This window comes from Lissotriton helveticus, chromosome 5_1, assembly GCF_964261635.1.
Source record: "Lissotriton helveticus chromosome 5_1, aLisHel1.1, whole genome shotgun sequence".
Classification (NCBI taxonomy): domain Eukaryota; kingdom Metazoa; phylum Chordata; class Amphibia; order Caudata; family Salamandridae; genus Lissotriton; species Lissotriton helveticus.
The window spans coordinates 299923260-299941700 of NC_136065.1; the positions used below are offsets into that span (position 1 = coordinate 299923260).

The following is an 18441-nucleotide window of genomic DNA, read 5'->3' on the forward strand; positions in this document are numbered from 1 at the left end:
GCTGGATGGCCAGAAGTAGATACAGCATGTCTCGGTTCGAGACATTGCATGCGCGCAGTCTAGAGCGAGTCTTAAAACACCATGTGACCATACCGCGTACTTCAGTAGAGGGGAAAAAGAGGAACAGACGGTATGGGAAGCAGGGCTTATGATTTCCCTCCACCTGACTATTAGAAAACTGTAAAGTGGTGTAAACTTGACTGCCAAACAGATGTTGACCACCCAAAGGCATGTCTACCAATGTGGTTGAACAGCCTCTTAAAAACAAGAGCTGCATAGCCATGCGGGTCAGTGAAGAGCCATGGCTCAGCCGGCAGAATCAGCAATTTAGCTACCCAATGGCCTCCCTGGAGCAGCTGAGTAAGAGTGTTCAGGGTATCAACAGGGATGGAGGAGAGCAGGCGCGAGGCAGAGTCCCACAACACATGCGAAAAACGGCTCAGACACAAGCAATATTAAGGACTTGCAAAGCAGAACTGATGGTAGAAAAGATATCGACAAAGCAAATATAGGCCCTGCCTGGAGGGTCGTGAGGCAAGACGTCGATGTCAGGGGAGGCTGTAGAAGTTTGAACCACAAAGCTGCGCGGACTAGGCTGTTAGAGGAGGTAGAGTGGGTCTCCAGTGGCAGAAAGGTGCCTGTGAGATAAAAAAACGGTCCATGGAAGCTCTTGAAATGGGTTTAGCCCAAGAGCCCAACAGAATTTCAAAATTGGCTTCACTGAAGGGAAGCACAGGCTTGGCTCTCATCTGCCACCAATGAAGCAGCTCAATTAGGGGATCAATGGCTACCTCTATAAAAGGGAGCTGCAACTCTAGAACCACTGCAACCCTATGCAAAAGCTCAGCAAAAGCAGAGCAGGCTTCAGTAGCGAGGCTAGGAGGAGAAAACAAGCTCGAGGACGGGGAAGAGTCAAGGCCACTAGCATCACCAAGGTCAGACACCAATGAAAATACGGAAGAGGCCGAGTAGTGTCATTTATGTAATCACAGACCTCATCAAAATACATGTCTCCCGAGAGAAAAATAGCAGGGGACTCCTTTAAAGGTAGAGGAAGGTAGCCCGAAAAGAATTGTACCGCAGACGCCACCCCTGACGTCGAAGAGGCGGCACCTCAGCGTCGGGGAGGAGAGACATAGGAATGGAGATCAGTACTGTTGACTGATCGAACACTGGTGTCACCTGTGGGAACCCCAAAGGGCTGTGCACCAGAGCTGATATGGATTCTATGACAGAACCAGAGGGCCTCATTGATACAGAGAGGGTCCCGCTGGCTTGGAGTCAGTCAAAGCTTTTCAGGCCTCCCGGGGGCTGAAACGTGCACCAGAGGGAGGCGAAAAACCAAAAATAGCATGAAGTAAGTGATAGTATTTCCTCATCTGATCCAGAATCTCCTCAAATAATGGAAAGCATGGGGTAGACTCTTGCTCTGACTCCGCAACCGGAGGAATTGGAGGCGTGGCAGAGACATTGAGCATATGAGTCGGGACAGGCCGCAACTCCAACCGCCTATGGCCTAACTTACCAGTCGATAGCAAATGTGAAGGACTTCAGGAGCTGGCCACGAGTGGTCCTCATAAGAAGACCACAGCCGACGAGGGACCTCTGACCACCACACTGCTAACAGTGTAATGCGGTGTTCCTGCAATGCCAACTACCGAATCTGAAGACATGTGCCGAACCAGTCGGAGTCACAGTGCACGCCTAGACACTATATGGAAAGAGGTACAGCCCTCCATGTGGCAGTGTGCCAAGGCAGAAACTGACATCAGTGCGTCAGGGGAGGGCTTAGATGGTCTCTGTTGACATCACATCCAGTGGGCGACGTCGCTATGAAGTTGCTCAATGCCCTCTACTGATGCGCAGAGGTATTGCAGTAGAAAATTTTCTGGTTCCAGTCTGGCGCCTGGGAATAATTCAAAAGTAAGCAATCTGCGGCTAGAAGTCCATCAGATTCTTATTTTGCCTGCCACTGCTAGCAGTGTCTCTGAACTCTGTAGAAAGAGGACAAAGGTCGCAAACCCTGAGAAACCTTCATAAGCTAAAGTTTTACAAAACCCTATCCTCTGCTCTTGCTTTCTTCGTTTCTATGTTTTACTTGCTTAGAGTTTTAACTGAGAGCTCATAAGTGTATTTAAGTTAAGTACTTATTTCGGTTTAATGCATTTTTCATTCCATCTGGGCTAATGTTATTTATCGCTCCATCCAGCAGCAAATGGAACACCTTTCCTCTTGTCTTTTGAGTTGCAGATCTAGCTGCACGGACAGAGTGTTTCATAATCCGCTGCCAATTCTGATTCATGATCGGTTGTTTAGTGTACATGAGAGGGCTTACCCAAGTGATTCAGATTGCACTACTTCAGAAAACGTTTGACTGTCCTCAACCTCACCTCGTTTCCACTCCGCATTCAGTCTGTGCATGTGTTTCTATATTTCCTTCTAGTGGTACCCGGTTCCTAGTCGTGTACAAGACTAAACACTGCCCAATTAACTTTATATTATTAACTTGCGAATGACAAGGTGCTTTATTAGCTGCACAGCTGCAACTAATTTACAGCAGTGCCACCCCATGGTGCGTAATGTTCATATGTATCAACTTTCATTGTAGGCAAAGAACGCTGTCTAGAACACAACTCTTTTCTATTACTTTTACCCCTACATCTGAGGGATGCTGAACTCTACTGTGCAGCAACAGTACTCTGAACCAGCCCACACTTCTGTGAGGTGCAATAAAAGAGCAAGTCTATAATTAGAAATACTTATAGCATGGAAAATGGATTCTTTTAAATAATTCTATTATCACAGGATCTTTCATTGTGTGGAATTATGAATCAAAATGACAAAATATGTAATTACAGCAGGTGGTAAGGTAATTTCATGTGGGCTATAAGGTACTTACTGGTCGAAGAAACGGTTTTTGAACCTGCTTGGTGAGAATGTGAAACATGTCAACTGTCTCTGTGGCCAGCGCAAGATAGGATCGTGATACACGCTCATCTTGGGCGAGCTGAGCCTGACGGGCCTGCTGCTGATCCTGAAATAATAAATTTTTAAAAAGACAATATGATCAATATAAACTTAACAAGAAGTACATTCTGTCATTTACAGAGGGGTATGAATTCCTGTGGCTCCTGTCTGCGTACATAGCTGATCAATGGGTACGATATCACAAGGGACAAAGCAATTGAAACTGTTGCTAAGTTCCATTGCTAGTTCTCCATCACAGAAATTGTCTTTGAATTCATACACATTAAGATATCTTCACTTACATACAGGAACCTGAAACATTTCAATAAATAAAATATTTAGATTTTTTTAATCTGAAAGTTATTCCAGAGAGAAAACATCTGTAGGAATCAGTTCTGTATACCTATAATGTATTAAAAGTCAAATAATTTTTTTTAACATTATAAAATGCACATTTGTACCAAGTCCACTTTAAATATCCCCTAAAAATGATGAAAAAAACCAAATTGCAACCTGGTGCATCACTATTACCACAGAAAAATACTGCCACTCTCAATCCTCAGTGTACACGAGTCCATTGGAAGGCTGATAGTGTTTTCAATGGGTTGCTCCCAGGTCTCTAATGGACAGATGTTATACAATGCTCCTTGGTGGTTTAACAATGACTTTCAATGGGCTGCAATTCTGACGCTTTTGGGTAAATTTTATACAGCACACCTTGGTGGCTTCAAGTTAAATCTATTCACAGGTTAGTAAACAATTCAATCAATCTATTCACTGTTTTCACAACTGGATTGCAATGAAAGTATTATAATCATGTTTAAGACATCTGACTAGCATTCGATTGAAATGATGTGGGTTTGTTTATAATAGTGTCATGGCCATTCAACATGGGAACTGATTGCCGCACACCAACTGCTTTATATTTTGTATCCAAGCACAATTTTTGAGCAAATTACATCGCACAGTCTATATGCTCTTTTTTTATAGGCTTCCACTGTGTGAGAGAATATGATGGCTGTAGAGGTTTCATGTTATTTAGAGCCCTAGTTTGTGGCACATATGTATTTGGTATCCAGGCAGGCGATGTGGTTGTCAGTTTCCATCACCTGTAAAATGCATTATTTATTGTAGAAAATATTTTCAATAAATCTTGTGTTGTCTAGACCATTCAGGTGTAGATTGTGTTTTATACTACCAGCACAAAAGTCAACCCAGATTATATTACAGATAAAATTGCATACTCTTATCTGAACTGCTTGAACGCAATGCCTAAATGATTCCCTCTCGTGGACGCTCATCAACCTAGTCCCCCATGGGTTACAGTGTGAACCTGTCTTTTCCTGTATGTAGGTATGCATATGGTATTCATATTGAGTAAACCTAGCCAAAAGACAGCAGAGTGCTGTATATGGTTGTAGAAAATTCACCTTTTCTGTTTGGCACCTAACATTTTTCACCTTTCGCTTAAACCTATATTTTAGCTTGAACCTATATGTTTGCTGGCTTTAGAACTCTGTGCACCTTAACCCTGCTAACTAGTAGTAAAGTGCCAGTGCTCTCCATTCAAACTTGGTTGAACTGGCATACTCCTAACTGGCACATTTAACCTGCTTATAAGCCCCTACTATATGGTGCAAAGTATACTCAGGGTCTGGAAGTTAAATAACACTAGTGGACTGCAGCACCTATTGTGCCATCCACTGCAGTGGCAGCCCACTCTGCACCCGCCGTGCCAGGGCCGGGCCCAACCGAACCAAGACCACAAGGACATTCCCCCCCGGTGACTGGGACCTGAAGTCCAGTGCCCAATGAGCCTCCTCGACAAACCAGCCGACGCCTGCAGACTCAGAACCAGGGGCCACCCCAACCGCGACTAGCCGAGGGTAAGCTTTCAGAACACCCAAAGACACCCCTGCACCCGACGCCCTACAGCCCCCTGTGCCTCCCTTTGGAGTACCTCCCTGTGCTCCAAGATCCCAACTTACCTCTCGAAGTGCTGGTCGCCCCTGGAGAGTCTCTGTCCCCGAGCCTGCAGCCTTTGTTCCTTTTTTACCTTTCCTATTGGATAACATTGATCGCCCAACGGCTCAAGAGCACCCTGTACCCAGCCGCCCGAGTGCCGCTGGCTGTGCCACCTTTGTCCTATCCTACTTCCCCCCCTTGCCCTGAGCAAGTTCTTTGTACAACAACACTTTGGACAGTGGACCTGTCAAGGAAAAGAAAGGCACCAATCCTAATTTCACCAGTCAAAATAATCTTCAACCTCTGGCGTGCTATTTCCAAATGCTCCCTGTCCTAAGAGCATCACCCAAACCTGGGGTACAGAGTCAGTTTTTGTCCAATTTGGAAAAGCACCGCTTTGTAAATCAATCCAATCCAAGTGGAAGAAACTAGACAACTCTCTTAGTGTCTTCACATGCAGACGTTGAGTCTTGGTATACATTTTCAGAGCTTATTTAATGATCAGTTTTAGGGAAAAAAACAGCCAACGCGTTTCGTTCTGAAAACAGAACTTCTTCAGGGCGAAATAGTTGTTCCAATGTATGATAATATCCAGTCACAAGGAAGGGGAAGGTCCTTTGTCTCCTTATAATCCTTTATATTCCTTATAATCCGAATTCCCCAAATAGAGCTCCAAATCAGAAAAGGTACATTTGCCCAACTCGGATATTAATCATTTTGCTGGGTCGCGGTTGTACTAAGACCCAGTTGGTTTCAACGCAATTCCTTATCTAATTGCAAAGATCTTAGGAGTACTGGTCCGTCCTATATGGTACGATGTGTAGTTTTTTTCTGTATTTCACAGTCCGAAGAAATGGATATTGAACCGGTAATCACCTAAAGTGTTGATCTCAATGAATCAACGACGCGGCGTTCTGCAGTTTCAAAGAACCGCCGTCTCTGCTCAGCTGAGCAAGTGACCAGGAGCTCAGCTCCCACAGCAGCTACCAACCGAAGGCCCCCCTTTCCCTCATTGGATATCATTGGGCCTACCTACCTCTGCACCCGGCCGGCCCTGTGCTGCTGGGGCGGAACCAACTGTACTTACCTGACCCCGGGGGACCCCTGAGTCTACACCCGGAACTTAACTTCACCAGCCAAGTACTAACCTGGAAACCGGTAACTCACTCACCTGCCATTGGATAACATTGACCCATTTTGACTCGAAAATTTTGTAAGTGTGAAGTTTTGAAGACTGTAAATATTCATATAAAATCAGCCGTAGTCCGAATTCCGAAGTACTCACCTGCAAGCAGGCGAGAAGCCAGTACTGTACCTTGCAGCCCAGTCCTGAACAGCAAAAGTAATCTTTACCGGGTTTACTAGTAATCTGTATTTTCTCCATAGGAACCCATTGTCAGCTTTTCTATGAAATTTCTTCCAAGTGCCCACTTTTGAAAACTTGAAATATTCTTGAAAAAACATACGAGATACTGAAACACAATTACCTACCTGTTTTAAGTTCAGACCCCAGTGCTGGCCCTAGAAGCCCAGTACTGGATTGCAAAAGTAACGCAATCATACTTTACCTACAACCTGAATTTTCTCCCATTGAACAACATTGCCAGATTGTCCTTGAAAAGTTTCCAAGTGTGAACTTTTAAAACAGCTTTATATTCATGAAAATTCACCACAGTAACTAAAATGTTTTTGCTAACTTGGTTTCAGCTTAGACCCCAGGACTGTATCTAGGATCTAGTCCTGGAACTACTAAAGTAATCTGTACTGTAATCAACTGTACTTTTATGGTAACAATTCATTGAGCTCAATGCTAAAGTGTGTCTAGACTTATTGTTTTCACCAACTTCATTGCTTCCTTGCAAAGTAATTACATGAGAGTTCTCATATCTAGCAAAATATATTTTTATGCCTGTTGGTTCTAAAAATAAAACTATATCTTTGGATATAACAACCATTGGCCTGGAGTTCAGTCTTTGAGTGTGTGAAATCCTTTGCTGACTGAGTGTGTACAACAAATGCTTTGCACTGACCTCTGGTAATGCCTTACTGCTCGACCAAGCTACTACTTTTGAGAGTAAGGTCAGTCCTGACTTTAACCTCTGTTATACCTTTGTGGTTTGTGGACTCTATACACACTGTACTTCATTATTGTCCAGTATATATAGAGCCAATTTCTCACAATCGGCCACATGGTGTGGTTTTACCAGGTCAATTGATACGAACCGGTTCTCCTTTCTTCCAGCAAGGGGAGGCAGTAACCCTGTTCTTGATCCGTGGATTGCTAGTACAGGTACTGGTTTTCCGTAAGAAGGCCCAAATTCCTTCTTATCCGCTATTTTCTCTCTGACCAGACAGGTCTTGCTGGGACAGGTTGTTTTTCAGTGATCGTTGGCTTTTGTATAATGTTGCTTAGACTTCTTGTTTCATTTAAGTCCTGTAAAACTGCCAAACGGTCTTTGATATCAAATGGTTTTTGTTCTACCACTGAAGTATGACAATCGAGGTCTTCGACCGTCATTCTAGTACCAAAAAGGATTTCATATGGAGTGATTCTACCCAGAGAATTTCTTGGCAGGTTATTAAGACTACGTTGGACATTTATTAGATGCTTGACCCACCCGTCACCCGAACCCAATACCCTTGCTGTTATAGATTGCTTTATGTCACGCTTTTTTCTTTCCACAACCGAATTTCCCCAAGGATGGAATGGACTGGAGTACCACAATGCAACGCCCAAGCTGGCCATTGGCTCCTTGTAAGCCAGAGAGCTTAAAGCAGGACCCTGGTCGGAATGTAGCATGCCGATTGCGTATGTGCCGATAAAGACTCGCAAATCTTTTATAACAGTTCCGGCGTCAGCCGAGCGCTGAGGCCACATCCAAATAGATCTTGAGCATGAATCCACTGCGACCATGATATATTTATAGTTACCATCCCTCTGTAAGGGACCACAGTGGTCCAGGTAAACAAGTGCTAATGGTTTATCTGAAATTAGAAGGGGCGTCTGCGCCTGGCGTTTCACTGTTGAAACTTTTATTTTCTTGCAGATTTCACATTCCAAAACCTGGTTTCTGGTTTGTTTCCTCATGCGTGGCCACCAGTATCTCTGTTTTAATAATGAAACTGTGGCGGAAACACCTGCGTGTGCAGAGGCAAGCCCTTTATGTGCTGCTAAGATTAGTCCTTACCGGTGTTCCATGTTTGGGATTACTCTATCCCCCACTCCAGGGATTCGAGCAAAAGGAACGGAGTTGGCATCAGTTATATAAGAATACTTGAGTGGAAAGCCTTTTGGTAATGTTTAACCACTATCTTTTATTGAAGCATTGACAGCTTGCATTATTTCGCTGTCTATTTTCGTTTTTGAACGAGTGATTGCAGCTAAGGAAGCCGTTTGCACACCTGCCTTCTTGGTTTCATCAGCCAATGAATACCCTTCAATGTGAACGCCATCACGCTGATGACTCAGTATATGGATCACATGAGCCTTTTGTAGTTCTTTCTGTAAAAGAACTACTTGTTCCCAAAGCATTTTATGCTTGTTTGTGCCACCTTTTGCGTCTTTAAAATGATTTTGAACCCAGTTCTGCAAATATTAATTGTAAGACTGTATTCAGTAATACAAATCGCAGACACTATGAGTGTGGGAATTCGCGATCTGTATTTTCAAGTGCCATCTTGAAAGCCTGTAGTTCAGCTCGCTGAGCTGTACAGTCTCCGAGAGATTGAGTTTTTGTGACCATAGGTCTGAATTTACCGTCGCGCCAGCGACCTTTAACAATCGCGCACGCAGCACTATAAGCTTGTTTATCCCCAATTGCGGGTTGTGCTGATCCGTCTGTATAAATTATACATCCGTAATGTTCTAGAGGTAGAATCTCAGTAGGCAGAGGACATTCTTGATCGTATTGGAGAAATTCTTGAGTCTTCAAGTAGGGGTCAAAAACGTATTCAACGTCTGTTGCAGCAAGAAAATTAACCCATTGTATCCATCTTGGATGTAAAGCTTTTCCATTCGGAATGCTTGCCTTTATCACTGCCTCTAAGGCAGGTACAGGCGTAACCACTTTTATGTGTTTTCCCTGCGCGAGGGCTCCCTCTTTTGCTACTGCAATTTGAAACGATGCCAGAATTTTTTCTGTTGAAGTGAATTTCATTTCAGCTTGAGTGTACAAGTGTGATTTGTAAGCTATTGGAACCTTTTCACCTTCATTAAAGGTTAGGTGAATCCGCATCTCCCTGGGATGATTCGGATTACAAGGTTGCGTTCATTTACGAGTGTCTGTAGATGTGTTGTTGCCAACATGTCTGTTTGCACTGAACGCAAAATTTCTGTGTGTTCCTGAGTCCAATTAGTTAGTTTGAAATCAGAGTTGATTAATTCATAGAGAGGTTTAACCTTTTCTGCGTAATTTAGAATGTAAGTTCTTCCGAAATTCAGGAATCCTAGAACTGATTGTAAGTTTTTCAGCGTTTTTTGAAGATTGGATCAGCGCACATTTTTCTAAAAAGTTTTCTGCCAGGCTTTTGCCTTCACTTGAAAGTTCGTATCCCAAGAATAGGACGTTCAGGTGGGCAATTCTTGATTTTTTTAAATTGAATTTGTACCCTTCAGAGGCGAATCCAAGTATTACCCTGTTCAAGTGCCTCTCCAAATTATCATCTGTAAGATAGATGTCGACATACGATAATGCCTCATCATCATACTCTTTGTAGTAACTCTGTTACTCTGGCTGAAAATAATCCTGGACTGTTATTGAATCCCTGGGGGAGACAACAAAAGTGTCAGTGTGTCCCCATTATTGAGAAAGCGGTCAAGTACCTGCTTTCAGGTGCAATGTTTTGACAGAAGAAACCGTTTGAAATATCTAATATTGTTTTATATTTTTTGCGCACTATGTTATTAATCAGAGCTGCACTATGTGCATTTTGTACTGCAAAGGTTTTGCAACAGGAATTTAAATGTTTGTAGTCCAAAACTAGACATTATGTATTGTTTGGTTTGGTTTGGAGACAGGAAACAAAGGATTGTTCATGGACAAGGTGCATGTTTCAATCACCCCTTGGTATTCAAGTTGATCTAGGGTCTCCCTGAACTGTTTTTTAGATTCTTGTTTAACTAGATACTGCTTCTGAGGATACTGCTTCTGAGCAGTTGGTTGATTTTTTAACTGGATCTTGTGGTGAGGAGAATCCTCCCATCCCACATGATTTTATATAATGATGGTGCCTGGGCCACAGCCCATTTTCTGGCATAGGAGTATTTTTTATTAATAGGAATATGATTTGAGAAGGGTGGCAAAATAATCTCTTTGCCATTGGGCACTCCCTGACAAATTTAGGTGGCCAGTCTTTTTCAGCCAGAAGAATGTCAAAACCCTCAGATAGTTTTTCCCAAAAGAGTGCTTTTATTTTCCTAGTTATGTCCCCCTCTATTCGGAGTGTTACTTCATATAACGTATGTGGTACACTAACCCTGGTATCTGCAGTTTCAACCTGAATATATTCATTCAGGTCCACTGTCTTCAGATGATCCTTCAGGATCTCGCGAGCTATGGTAACCTCTGCTGCGCTGTCCAGCATTGTCTGGGCCCACTCCCCGTTCTGGAGTTGTGTCCTCAAGATCGTCGGCATGCCTGATTTTAAGACTTGCTACCTTCTTTTTGGTATATTGAGTTTTCTTATTTTTCGGAACGTGTTGATTGTCTTTGGACTTCACGTGTTTTCCTTGTGTTCTGATCGTCCTCTTCTTTCGAATTTCTGCGAGGAAGTCTGAAAGATACGAGAGGAACGTGTATCAGTATCTTGATATCTATCAGGTAAATGATCCCTATTTCTTAGGTTATGCCTTTTTTCAGAGGGCTCCTTTTGAGGAGACCTTCCTCTGGATTGAGACCGCTTCTCTTTAGGAAGTCGAGTTAATATGGAATACTACAAGTTTGGAGCACATACATATTGATCAGCTCCCTACATAGGCGTTCGGGCTGAGGCAGTCGCTTTTCACAGAGAGTCGATGTGCCGACTGATAACACGCCTCCTGGGTGCACGAACAACTGGTTCGGCGGGCACCTCCGTGTGTTGGACTACAGTCAATAAAAGATAGGAAGAGGAATCCCTACAGATTGGACTACTGAATAGAGTCTTGTTTAACTATCAAACGCTGGTGCCTTCACACTTAGAAGAGGATTTAAGGATTGAATTGAACTATCCATCCTGTGTGGGATTTGTTACCACCTTGACTCCTAGATGGGGTCATCTAAAAGATCCCTGTTTGCCCAGTTTCTAATGTCCTGAAGAAGACTCGCATGGCCCAGGCATAACTAACCGCAAGGCCCTAAGACGAGTCGAAACGTTGACACCCTATTAAAAAACCTGGACCACCTATATTTCTCTCTACAATTATGTGCAGATATTGATGACATATAATTTTGTACCTAGTTAAAAATGAGAGAGTGTTTTTTGCATTAATTAAGTGGCTAGGTTATGCAGATCGGTTACTTGTGGATCCGTTAACTGCCCTTTAAAAATCATTTGAATTTTATGTCACCTCTGATTTTTCTTTCTTTCTTCTCCAATCACTTCACAATTTCTATGGCACCCTTTGCTATGCTGCACGCTCTGTTCGGGGCAATTCATATTTTGTACTGATTTATAAACTGAACGTTGCATTCTTTGTTTGATGCTGAGACAATAGATTAAAATATTGTACTTTATTTGGAAATGGATACTGTTGCCATTATATGTTTTTTATAAATACATGCATAAATTGGATGGAGCTGATCAATGTGTATGTGCTCCAAACTTGTAGTATTCGGTATTGATTAACTCAATGTATTTAATTATAGAGGTCTTGGACCACTGTTGTTTAATATTGACTGATACCCAGGTCCAGTACCTTTCGGGTCACCCCATTACTTTAATGGCTCTCTTTAGGAAGTGTCTGTCAGTATTTTCCCACTTCTTTTTAGGAGTAGTGAGTGTGTTTTTGATAAAAACTTTTTCAGGCTTTTCTGTTAATTCGGGCTTTACTGGTTTCCCTCCCAAACTATCTCTTCCTAGTTCTTCATATGATTTTTCTATTATTCAGGTCAGTTCATATGGTTGCTCAGTTACATCAAGTTCTTTTAGTTTTTGGCGGATTGCCACTGATGCTGCTTCCCCTTTAATATTAGTGAATATTATAGCCGAGACCTGTTTGAAATCTTTCAGTAACTTCATACCCAGATTTAACGCAGGCTCTGCCCCGCATTCATTTTGAATCTGTTTCAGGACGTCTGGTATTACCGCCGTGGACGGAACACCATGTGTTTTTGTGCAGATAGCAGTAAAGACTGTACCCCAAGTGTCACAGTCCTCCAGGTGTGGTGCAATCCCCATTGGTAAACAGATTGTTAGAATCCTGTGTTTCTCATGAGGTGTACTAACAGGAAATACTGCCTCAATCTGAGTAATTGTTTGAGCTAACCAGAATGGAATTTCTTCCCTTTTTGTGGGTAATTTACCAATGACTGATTGTATGTTCCGTGGTGTTATTTTGTTTGTGTTCCCCTGATGAGGGGTGTGCTGTGGAATTCTTATAGCCGGTTGAACTGTTAGAGTCCGCATGACATATTGTACCAATTGTCTATGGATTTTAATTAATTGTTTTAGCTGAGCTAATAGTTCTGGACCTGTCATTTGTTCAATGACAGGATGTGGTGTATGGCTGGCTAGTACCGGCCATGTTGCTCCTGTTTCCTGCTTCCTTAGTGGAATTTCAATGTCCTCGAAAGGAACGTATTTCGCTGGATGTTCCTCTATTTTATAGACGTGGAACACATGTGTTGTTGGATTTGCTTGTGGAAAGATAATCCATGAATAGAATACCTCTGTCTGCCAATATTCATGTGCCTCTATGACAAAAAGGACCTTCCCACCTCTTGCTGATAGAAAATGGCCTATGAGCTTTATAGCTATTGTTGTCCTTACTTTTTCCGGGATAATTATAGCATCCACATCGAAAACCTGTAACATCAAGACCTAGTTGGTTTGCATTTACTGCAGTTCCACTTCCCCCGGGATTATCATCGTCGGTATCCGACATTTTGTTTAAAGTTTTGCAGAGCAAGTTTCAAGGAAATAAAGATAAGGTGAACAATATTTTGGAACACTGTATCCTTCAACGCTGAACAAACCAAAAACGAATAAATAGGATTTTCGTCCTACTCAGTTATGGCGGATATTTTATCCTTCAACCAATTCCAGACGTCTATTGGAGTATTTTACGGGATAAAGGGGTCTCTATGAAAAGCGCGACTGAGTTACTCTAGTATCTAGCGTTAAATTAGTGCCTTACCAAACGTTGTGCGCCATGTAGTGTAGTTCCTATATTTCCAATAGGTTTTGCGCATTGTAAAAATATATCCTATATATGCGACGTAGGACTTATGTCTACTAGGTCTCTATCGAACATATTAGACTTAATTGTGAGTGCCAGCTAGCTCAGAGGTCACTAGAAACTCTCGAGTTCACAAGAAGGGATTTAGTTTCTGACAACCGCATAAACATGACAACTTTGTTTCCCCAAGAATAAACTGATCTTCAGAGTCGTGGAAACAATAGATAGAAATTTTACCTAGTCATTCGTGCATGCTTCGTTTCACCAGAGGTGCAGAGAAGTAGATAGACGGGCGTTTTCAATAAAAGGTATTTATTGAACAGTCTTCTTTCTCGTGCAGAAGAAATGAACTGCTACAATCGTAATACTGGTTGCAAAGTATAATGCGTACAGTAAGAAGAGCCCTCCCTGGAAGATGCCGGTGAAAAGGCAATAACACTGTGCCCTGTCTCTGGGGAGGAACACACCAACAGATGACAGGCCTCCAAAGAAGAAGGGACCTCAAGAGACTAATCCAGAACCAGACGCCGGCGCGGCTCCATGGAGTTAGTCATCGGCGCCTGATCGGGCCTCCGTGTCGCCTGACCGACTCCTGCCACCACGTGCTCTCCAGGAGAATGGGTCAAGGACGGAGCCGGAATAGGTAGGCTCAGTGCCGAAATGGCGCAGTCTCGACCCCAGACGGGTCAGCCACCCGCGTCGAGGTCCGAGAGGGACTCGGGAAGGCGCCCCAGGTCCCAGCCTCCACACGGGACTCCACCGGAGCCGGGGAGGAAGGCCGCGCCAGCTTGGCCTCTGGTGAGGCAGCCGCGTGTTCAGAGGATCGAGGGGGACTCGGAGACAAGCCCGGAGACCCGGCGATCACCTGCGACAACAGGGAGCCCCGTAGGTATTTGCGGCAAGGCAGGGATGCTAGGCGCCGAAGAGGGGAGCCCTGAAGGACTACACCTAGACGACGCCACCCTCCCATGACCTGAAGCCAAAACCTACGGCACCGGAGCCGCTGGCAACTCCGCGGAAGTCCCAGTACAAGGCAAGAGATTCACAGACATCACAGGAGGTGGAGGAAGGGCCAAAGAAGCCTGCAGGCCCGCAGCCTAGGCTGCCATTTGCGCCCTAGTCACCTCCGAGCCGGGAAACAGCGGGGGGGAGCCGGCGCCCACCGCAGAAGGAGGACAGGGCCTCGGAGACAAACTGAAGTACCTACCAGCCGGTGAGCCACGCCCAGAGGGTCACGGCGAAAGATTAATCCGCAGACTAAATCGGCGGCACCTTGCCTCCCAGGTAGGGGACGGACTTTGGGACGACACCGACCTGGACAAGAGCGCCAACAGCAACTTCATCCGGCGCTCCTGCCGGGATTTAGGCTTAAGGTGCTGGCAGGCTTCGCAACTCTCCGAGTCATAGTGCTCACCCAGGCAGCACATGCAAATCGGGTGAGGGTCTGTCGCCTACATGGGCGATGCACAGGAGGTACAAGTCTTGAAGCCCGAAGGCATTCGCACACTGTTCCACATAACGCCAATGCTTGAAAAAGAAGAGAAGGCCTGAAAACAGGCCAGGACACAATCCGGATCCACATTGCACCCGGAAAGAGAAAAAAATTGACAAAGCCGTGCCATGGTGGGACTTATGTATCCTAGCTGACGTCACAAACGGAGTCATGTGGTGCCATCCCCCACGGCATGCAGGAATGCTGTGACAGAAAAGTTTTTCGGATCCAGTCTCATGCCTGGGGATAATTCTACGTTAAGCAATCTGCGACTAGTAGTCTCTATCGGATAATCAAGTTACTTGCCTTTGGTAATGCATTATCTGGTAGAGACAAAATCTAGCAGCAGTTCCTTACCTTTGAATTTCCCAGGCGTAAGACTGGATCCGGCAGATTTTTGTGCAAGTAGTACCCCTGCGCACTGGTAGGTGGCGTCGATCTGCTCTGCGCGGCAGTAGTGTCTGCGCTGGATGTGACTGCTGCGTCACCTACGTAGGTGCCACCTCAGCACACTGACGTCAGTTTACTTTTCACGACTTTCCACGCCAGGAGCAGGGAGCCATGCCGTGCACGGACACTGGTGTGTTCAAACTAGGGGCCTGAAAGGGATCAGCCCAGATCCTAGAAACATGTCTAGCGCAGGGAGAATGGGTGGGTCGATAAGGAATCTGTGGCTAGATCTTGTATTTACAAGGTTACTTGTTCATCTGACAGAGACATCTAGCTGCAGATTTCTTACCTCTGAATGGATGCCCAAGCCATACCCTCCCTGGTGGTGGGCTGCAGATGTTCAGGACTCGGACTCCACATGCTAATGCAGTGGTAGTAGCTTTAGCCCTGGTGGAATGTGCCCTTAAGCACTTAGGGGGCTGCTTCTTGGCAGTGCTTAGTAGATTTGTATACAGAGAGCGACCCAGTGCGCAACAGTCCGCGTCTGTACCACAGTCCCTTCTTTGCTCCAAAATTCCCCACGAAGAGTTGGTCATCCACCCAGAACTCTCGTGTGCAATCAAGGTAGAAAGACCATGCTCTTTTTGGGTCCAGACGGTGGAGGTGCTCCTCTTCTTTTCAGGGATGTGGAGGAGCTTTGAAAGTGAGTAAAGATAAGCCTACATGGAATGATGTAACCACTTTCGGCAGAAAAGAGGCTCTAGTGCGAAGCACCAATTTGTCTGGAAAAAAGACCAGAATGGAGGATTGGGTGATAAAGCCTGCAGCTCACTCCCACTCAGGGCAGTTGTTACTGCCATGAGAAAGGCTGTATTAATAGTGAGCAGCCGGAGGGGTCAATTATGAAGATGCTCAAAAGGAGCACACATTAAGAAAGTGAGAACCAAATTAATGTCCCATTGAGGCACAATGAAAGGACTGTGGGAACATATTTACAAGACCTTTAAGAAACCTATTCACAATAGGGGACTTAAATAAAAAGGGTTGGTCAGGCAGCTGCAAAAAGGGTGACAGAGCAGAAAGGTCACCCTTTAGAGTGTCCAGAGCTGGGCTGAGCTCCTGCTGGGCAAGGGGAAGAATAAAAAGAAGGACATCAGAAAGAGAAGCAGATAAAGGGTCAATAGACATTTCTGTACAATAGAATAAAATGATCATTGGGTCTTTTTCTTTGTATGTTATGCTGACCTCCAAATGGAGGAATACCAACTGGAATGACAGTAGTGACCAGGAATAAAAAAAGAGGGCTTGTTAGTGCTAAAGTGGGTGTAGTATAAAATTCCTTATATCCAGTCTCAAGTGTTTTTATTCTGTAGAGCAATGGTATAGGAAGCTAAAAACAATAGCGTGCGTGTTAAGGCCTAGTTACTAGCCTTTTGCACTAGTGAGATCGGTCAACATGTTTCAGCCTCCTGGCATCTATAGAGGCTTTTTATTCCTGGCCACTACTGTCATTCCAGTTGGTCTTCCTCCATGTGGAGGTCAGCATAACATACAAAGAAAAAGACCCAATGATAATGCTATAGCGGCACTGAACGGCAGAGAACCAAGACATACCGCCTAATGCTAGTGTTCGCATATGAGGGTTTTTTACCCCCACACGTTATCATAGACCCTGGGAACACAGGACAAGTGGTTCATTCCCCCCCAACTTGATTTTTTGCTCTAGCCTAAAAAAGCTGAATGAACTACAATTCTTCTCCCCCCCCCCCATTGATCTTTGCATGCCCTGAGAAGCCAGATGTCTCAGATAGACATGCTGGCTAAGCGCCACCAACATCAAACCCGTTCTGTCAGGCAAGTCTGTTGTTTCCAAACCACACCTAATGGTGAACTTTGCTGCATCTCTCCCGTCCTTGACCGCTCGGGACAGCACAGCATGGGCCTCCTTTGGGTCCTGTGGCAGCACTTGAGCAACCATATCCCACAGACTGTGTTAGTAGCAACCCAATAAACATTGGTGTTCACTGATCGCAACGCAAGGATGGTAGAAAAAAAACATCTTCCCCCAACCTGTCCTGCCTCTTGGATAACCTGTCCAGGAGTGTGGCAGGGAATGCACCAAGGGGCGTAGAAGTTTGGACACTCAGGGGTGCGGTGTTGAGTAAGGATGGTCAGGTCCCCAGGTGTGAGGAGGTGGGCAATTGTTCTGTTCACAGGAGCCCCTTTGCTGGGCTTGGACCAGGTTCCCAAAAGGAAATGCATAAGTGTTTTTTTTTTTTTAAGGGAGCAAGGATTCTGAAGAGGAAGCTCCCGGCTGTAGCACTTCTGTCAAGATGTTAGTCTTGACTGCCACAGAGGGAAACACAAAAATCCAGGACCTCAGCTGCCCTCTTCACCACCATGGAATAGGATGATCCTTCCTCTGTAGCCATGGTAGTGGGTGAAAGCATACCACTATCTGGGGATGTGTCCAGACCAATGGCAACCCGAGTACCTCACACCAGTCCATTTCCTGGCCTTCTAACTGGTATTCAAAAGTGCCCAGTAACACCTCCCATTCCTCCTTGAAGCCTAGCCCTACAGAATAGAGCTCATGCACCAACCAAGGACCCATGGATTCTGTCGCCACAGGAATCCGCATCAATCGACGCGGTTATGGCTCCGTGACGGATTTGTGGATGTAAATGGGGCGGACACTGCTTGTGGGTTTCGAAAGCATTGGCGTTGGTTGTTGTGGCACGACTGGGATCGATCTGGATACACAGGGGCTGGTCAGAGCAGAGGCCAGAGTTGTTGGCATAGAACTTGAGGGATTCCCCTATGACCTCCCACAAGAGCCAAAAACGTGCTGAAGGGTTGGTTCCCTCAAATACGCTGTGCTACTCGTAAAAATATTTTATCTGAGATGGGGTCACTCCAAGTCCCGGAAAAGGTGGAAGTTTCGGATGTGGCCCTGGCAACGATTCCAAGGAACTGTGACTCGAACGTTGATGCTCCTTCATTGCGTCAGCCGACGAATGAGGAAAAGTCGAAGCACACTTCGAAGTCTTGTGCTTCATATGCTTCTTCCTCGAATGTCCTGATGACCTCGAGTGGGAGTAAGAAGACTTGTGCTCCTGGAACGGTTCCGCGACCTCCCTCTCGATCGGCACTGAGACCTCAGAGGAGTCTTGCGACGCAGCAACGCCTGCCGAGCTGAAAGCACCTTCAGGCACCCCTCTCTCTAAGACTTCGGTGCCATGGCCCGGCA

At 45.0% G+C, this 18441-nt stretch overlaps 1 protein-coding gene across 4 annotated transcripts in view; it reads right to left on the bottom strand.

Moving 5' to 3' along the window:
* UBE4B (ubiquitination factor E4B) overlaps positions 1–18441 on the bottom strand; it is a 1139522-nt gene that overhangs the window by 378196 nt on the left and 742885 nt on the right. For all 4 annotated transcript variants that reach the window (XM_078642268.1, XM_078642270.1, XM_078642267.1 and 1 more), the window contains one exon: positions 2900–3034. In XM_078642268.1, coding sequence (XP_078498394.1) covers positions 2900–3034 — 135 coding nt within the window. The remainder of the gene's footprint in view (positions 1–2899; positions 3035–18441) is intronic.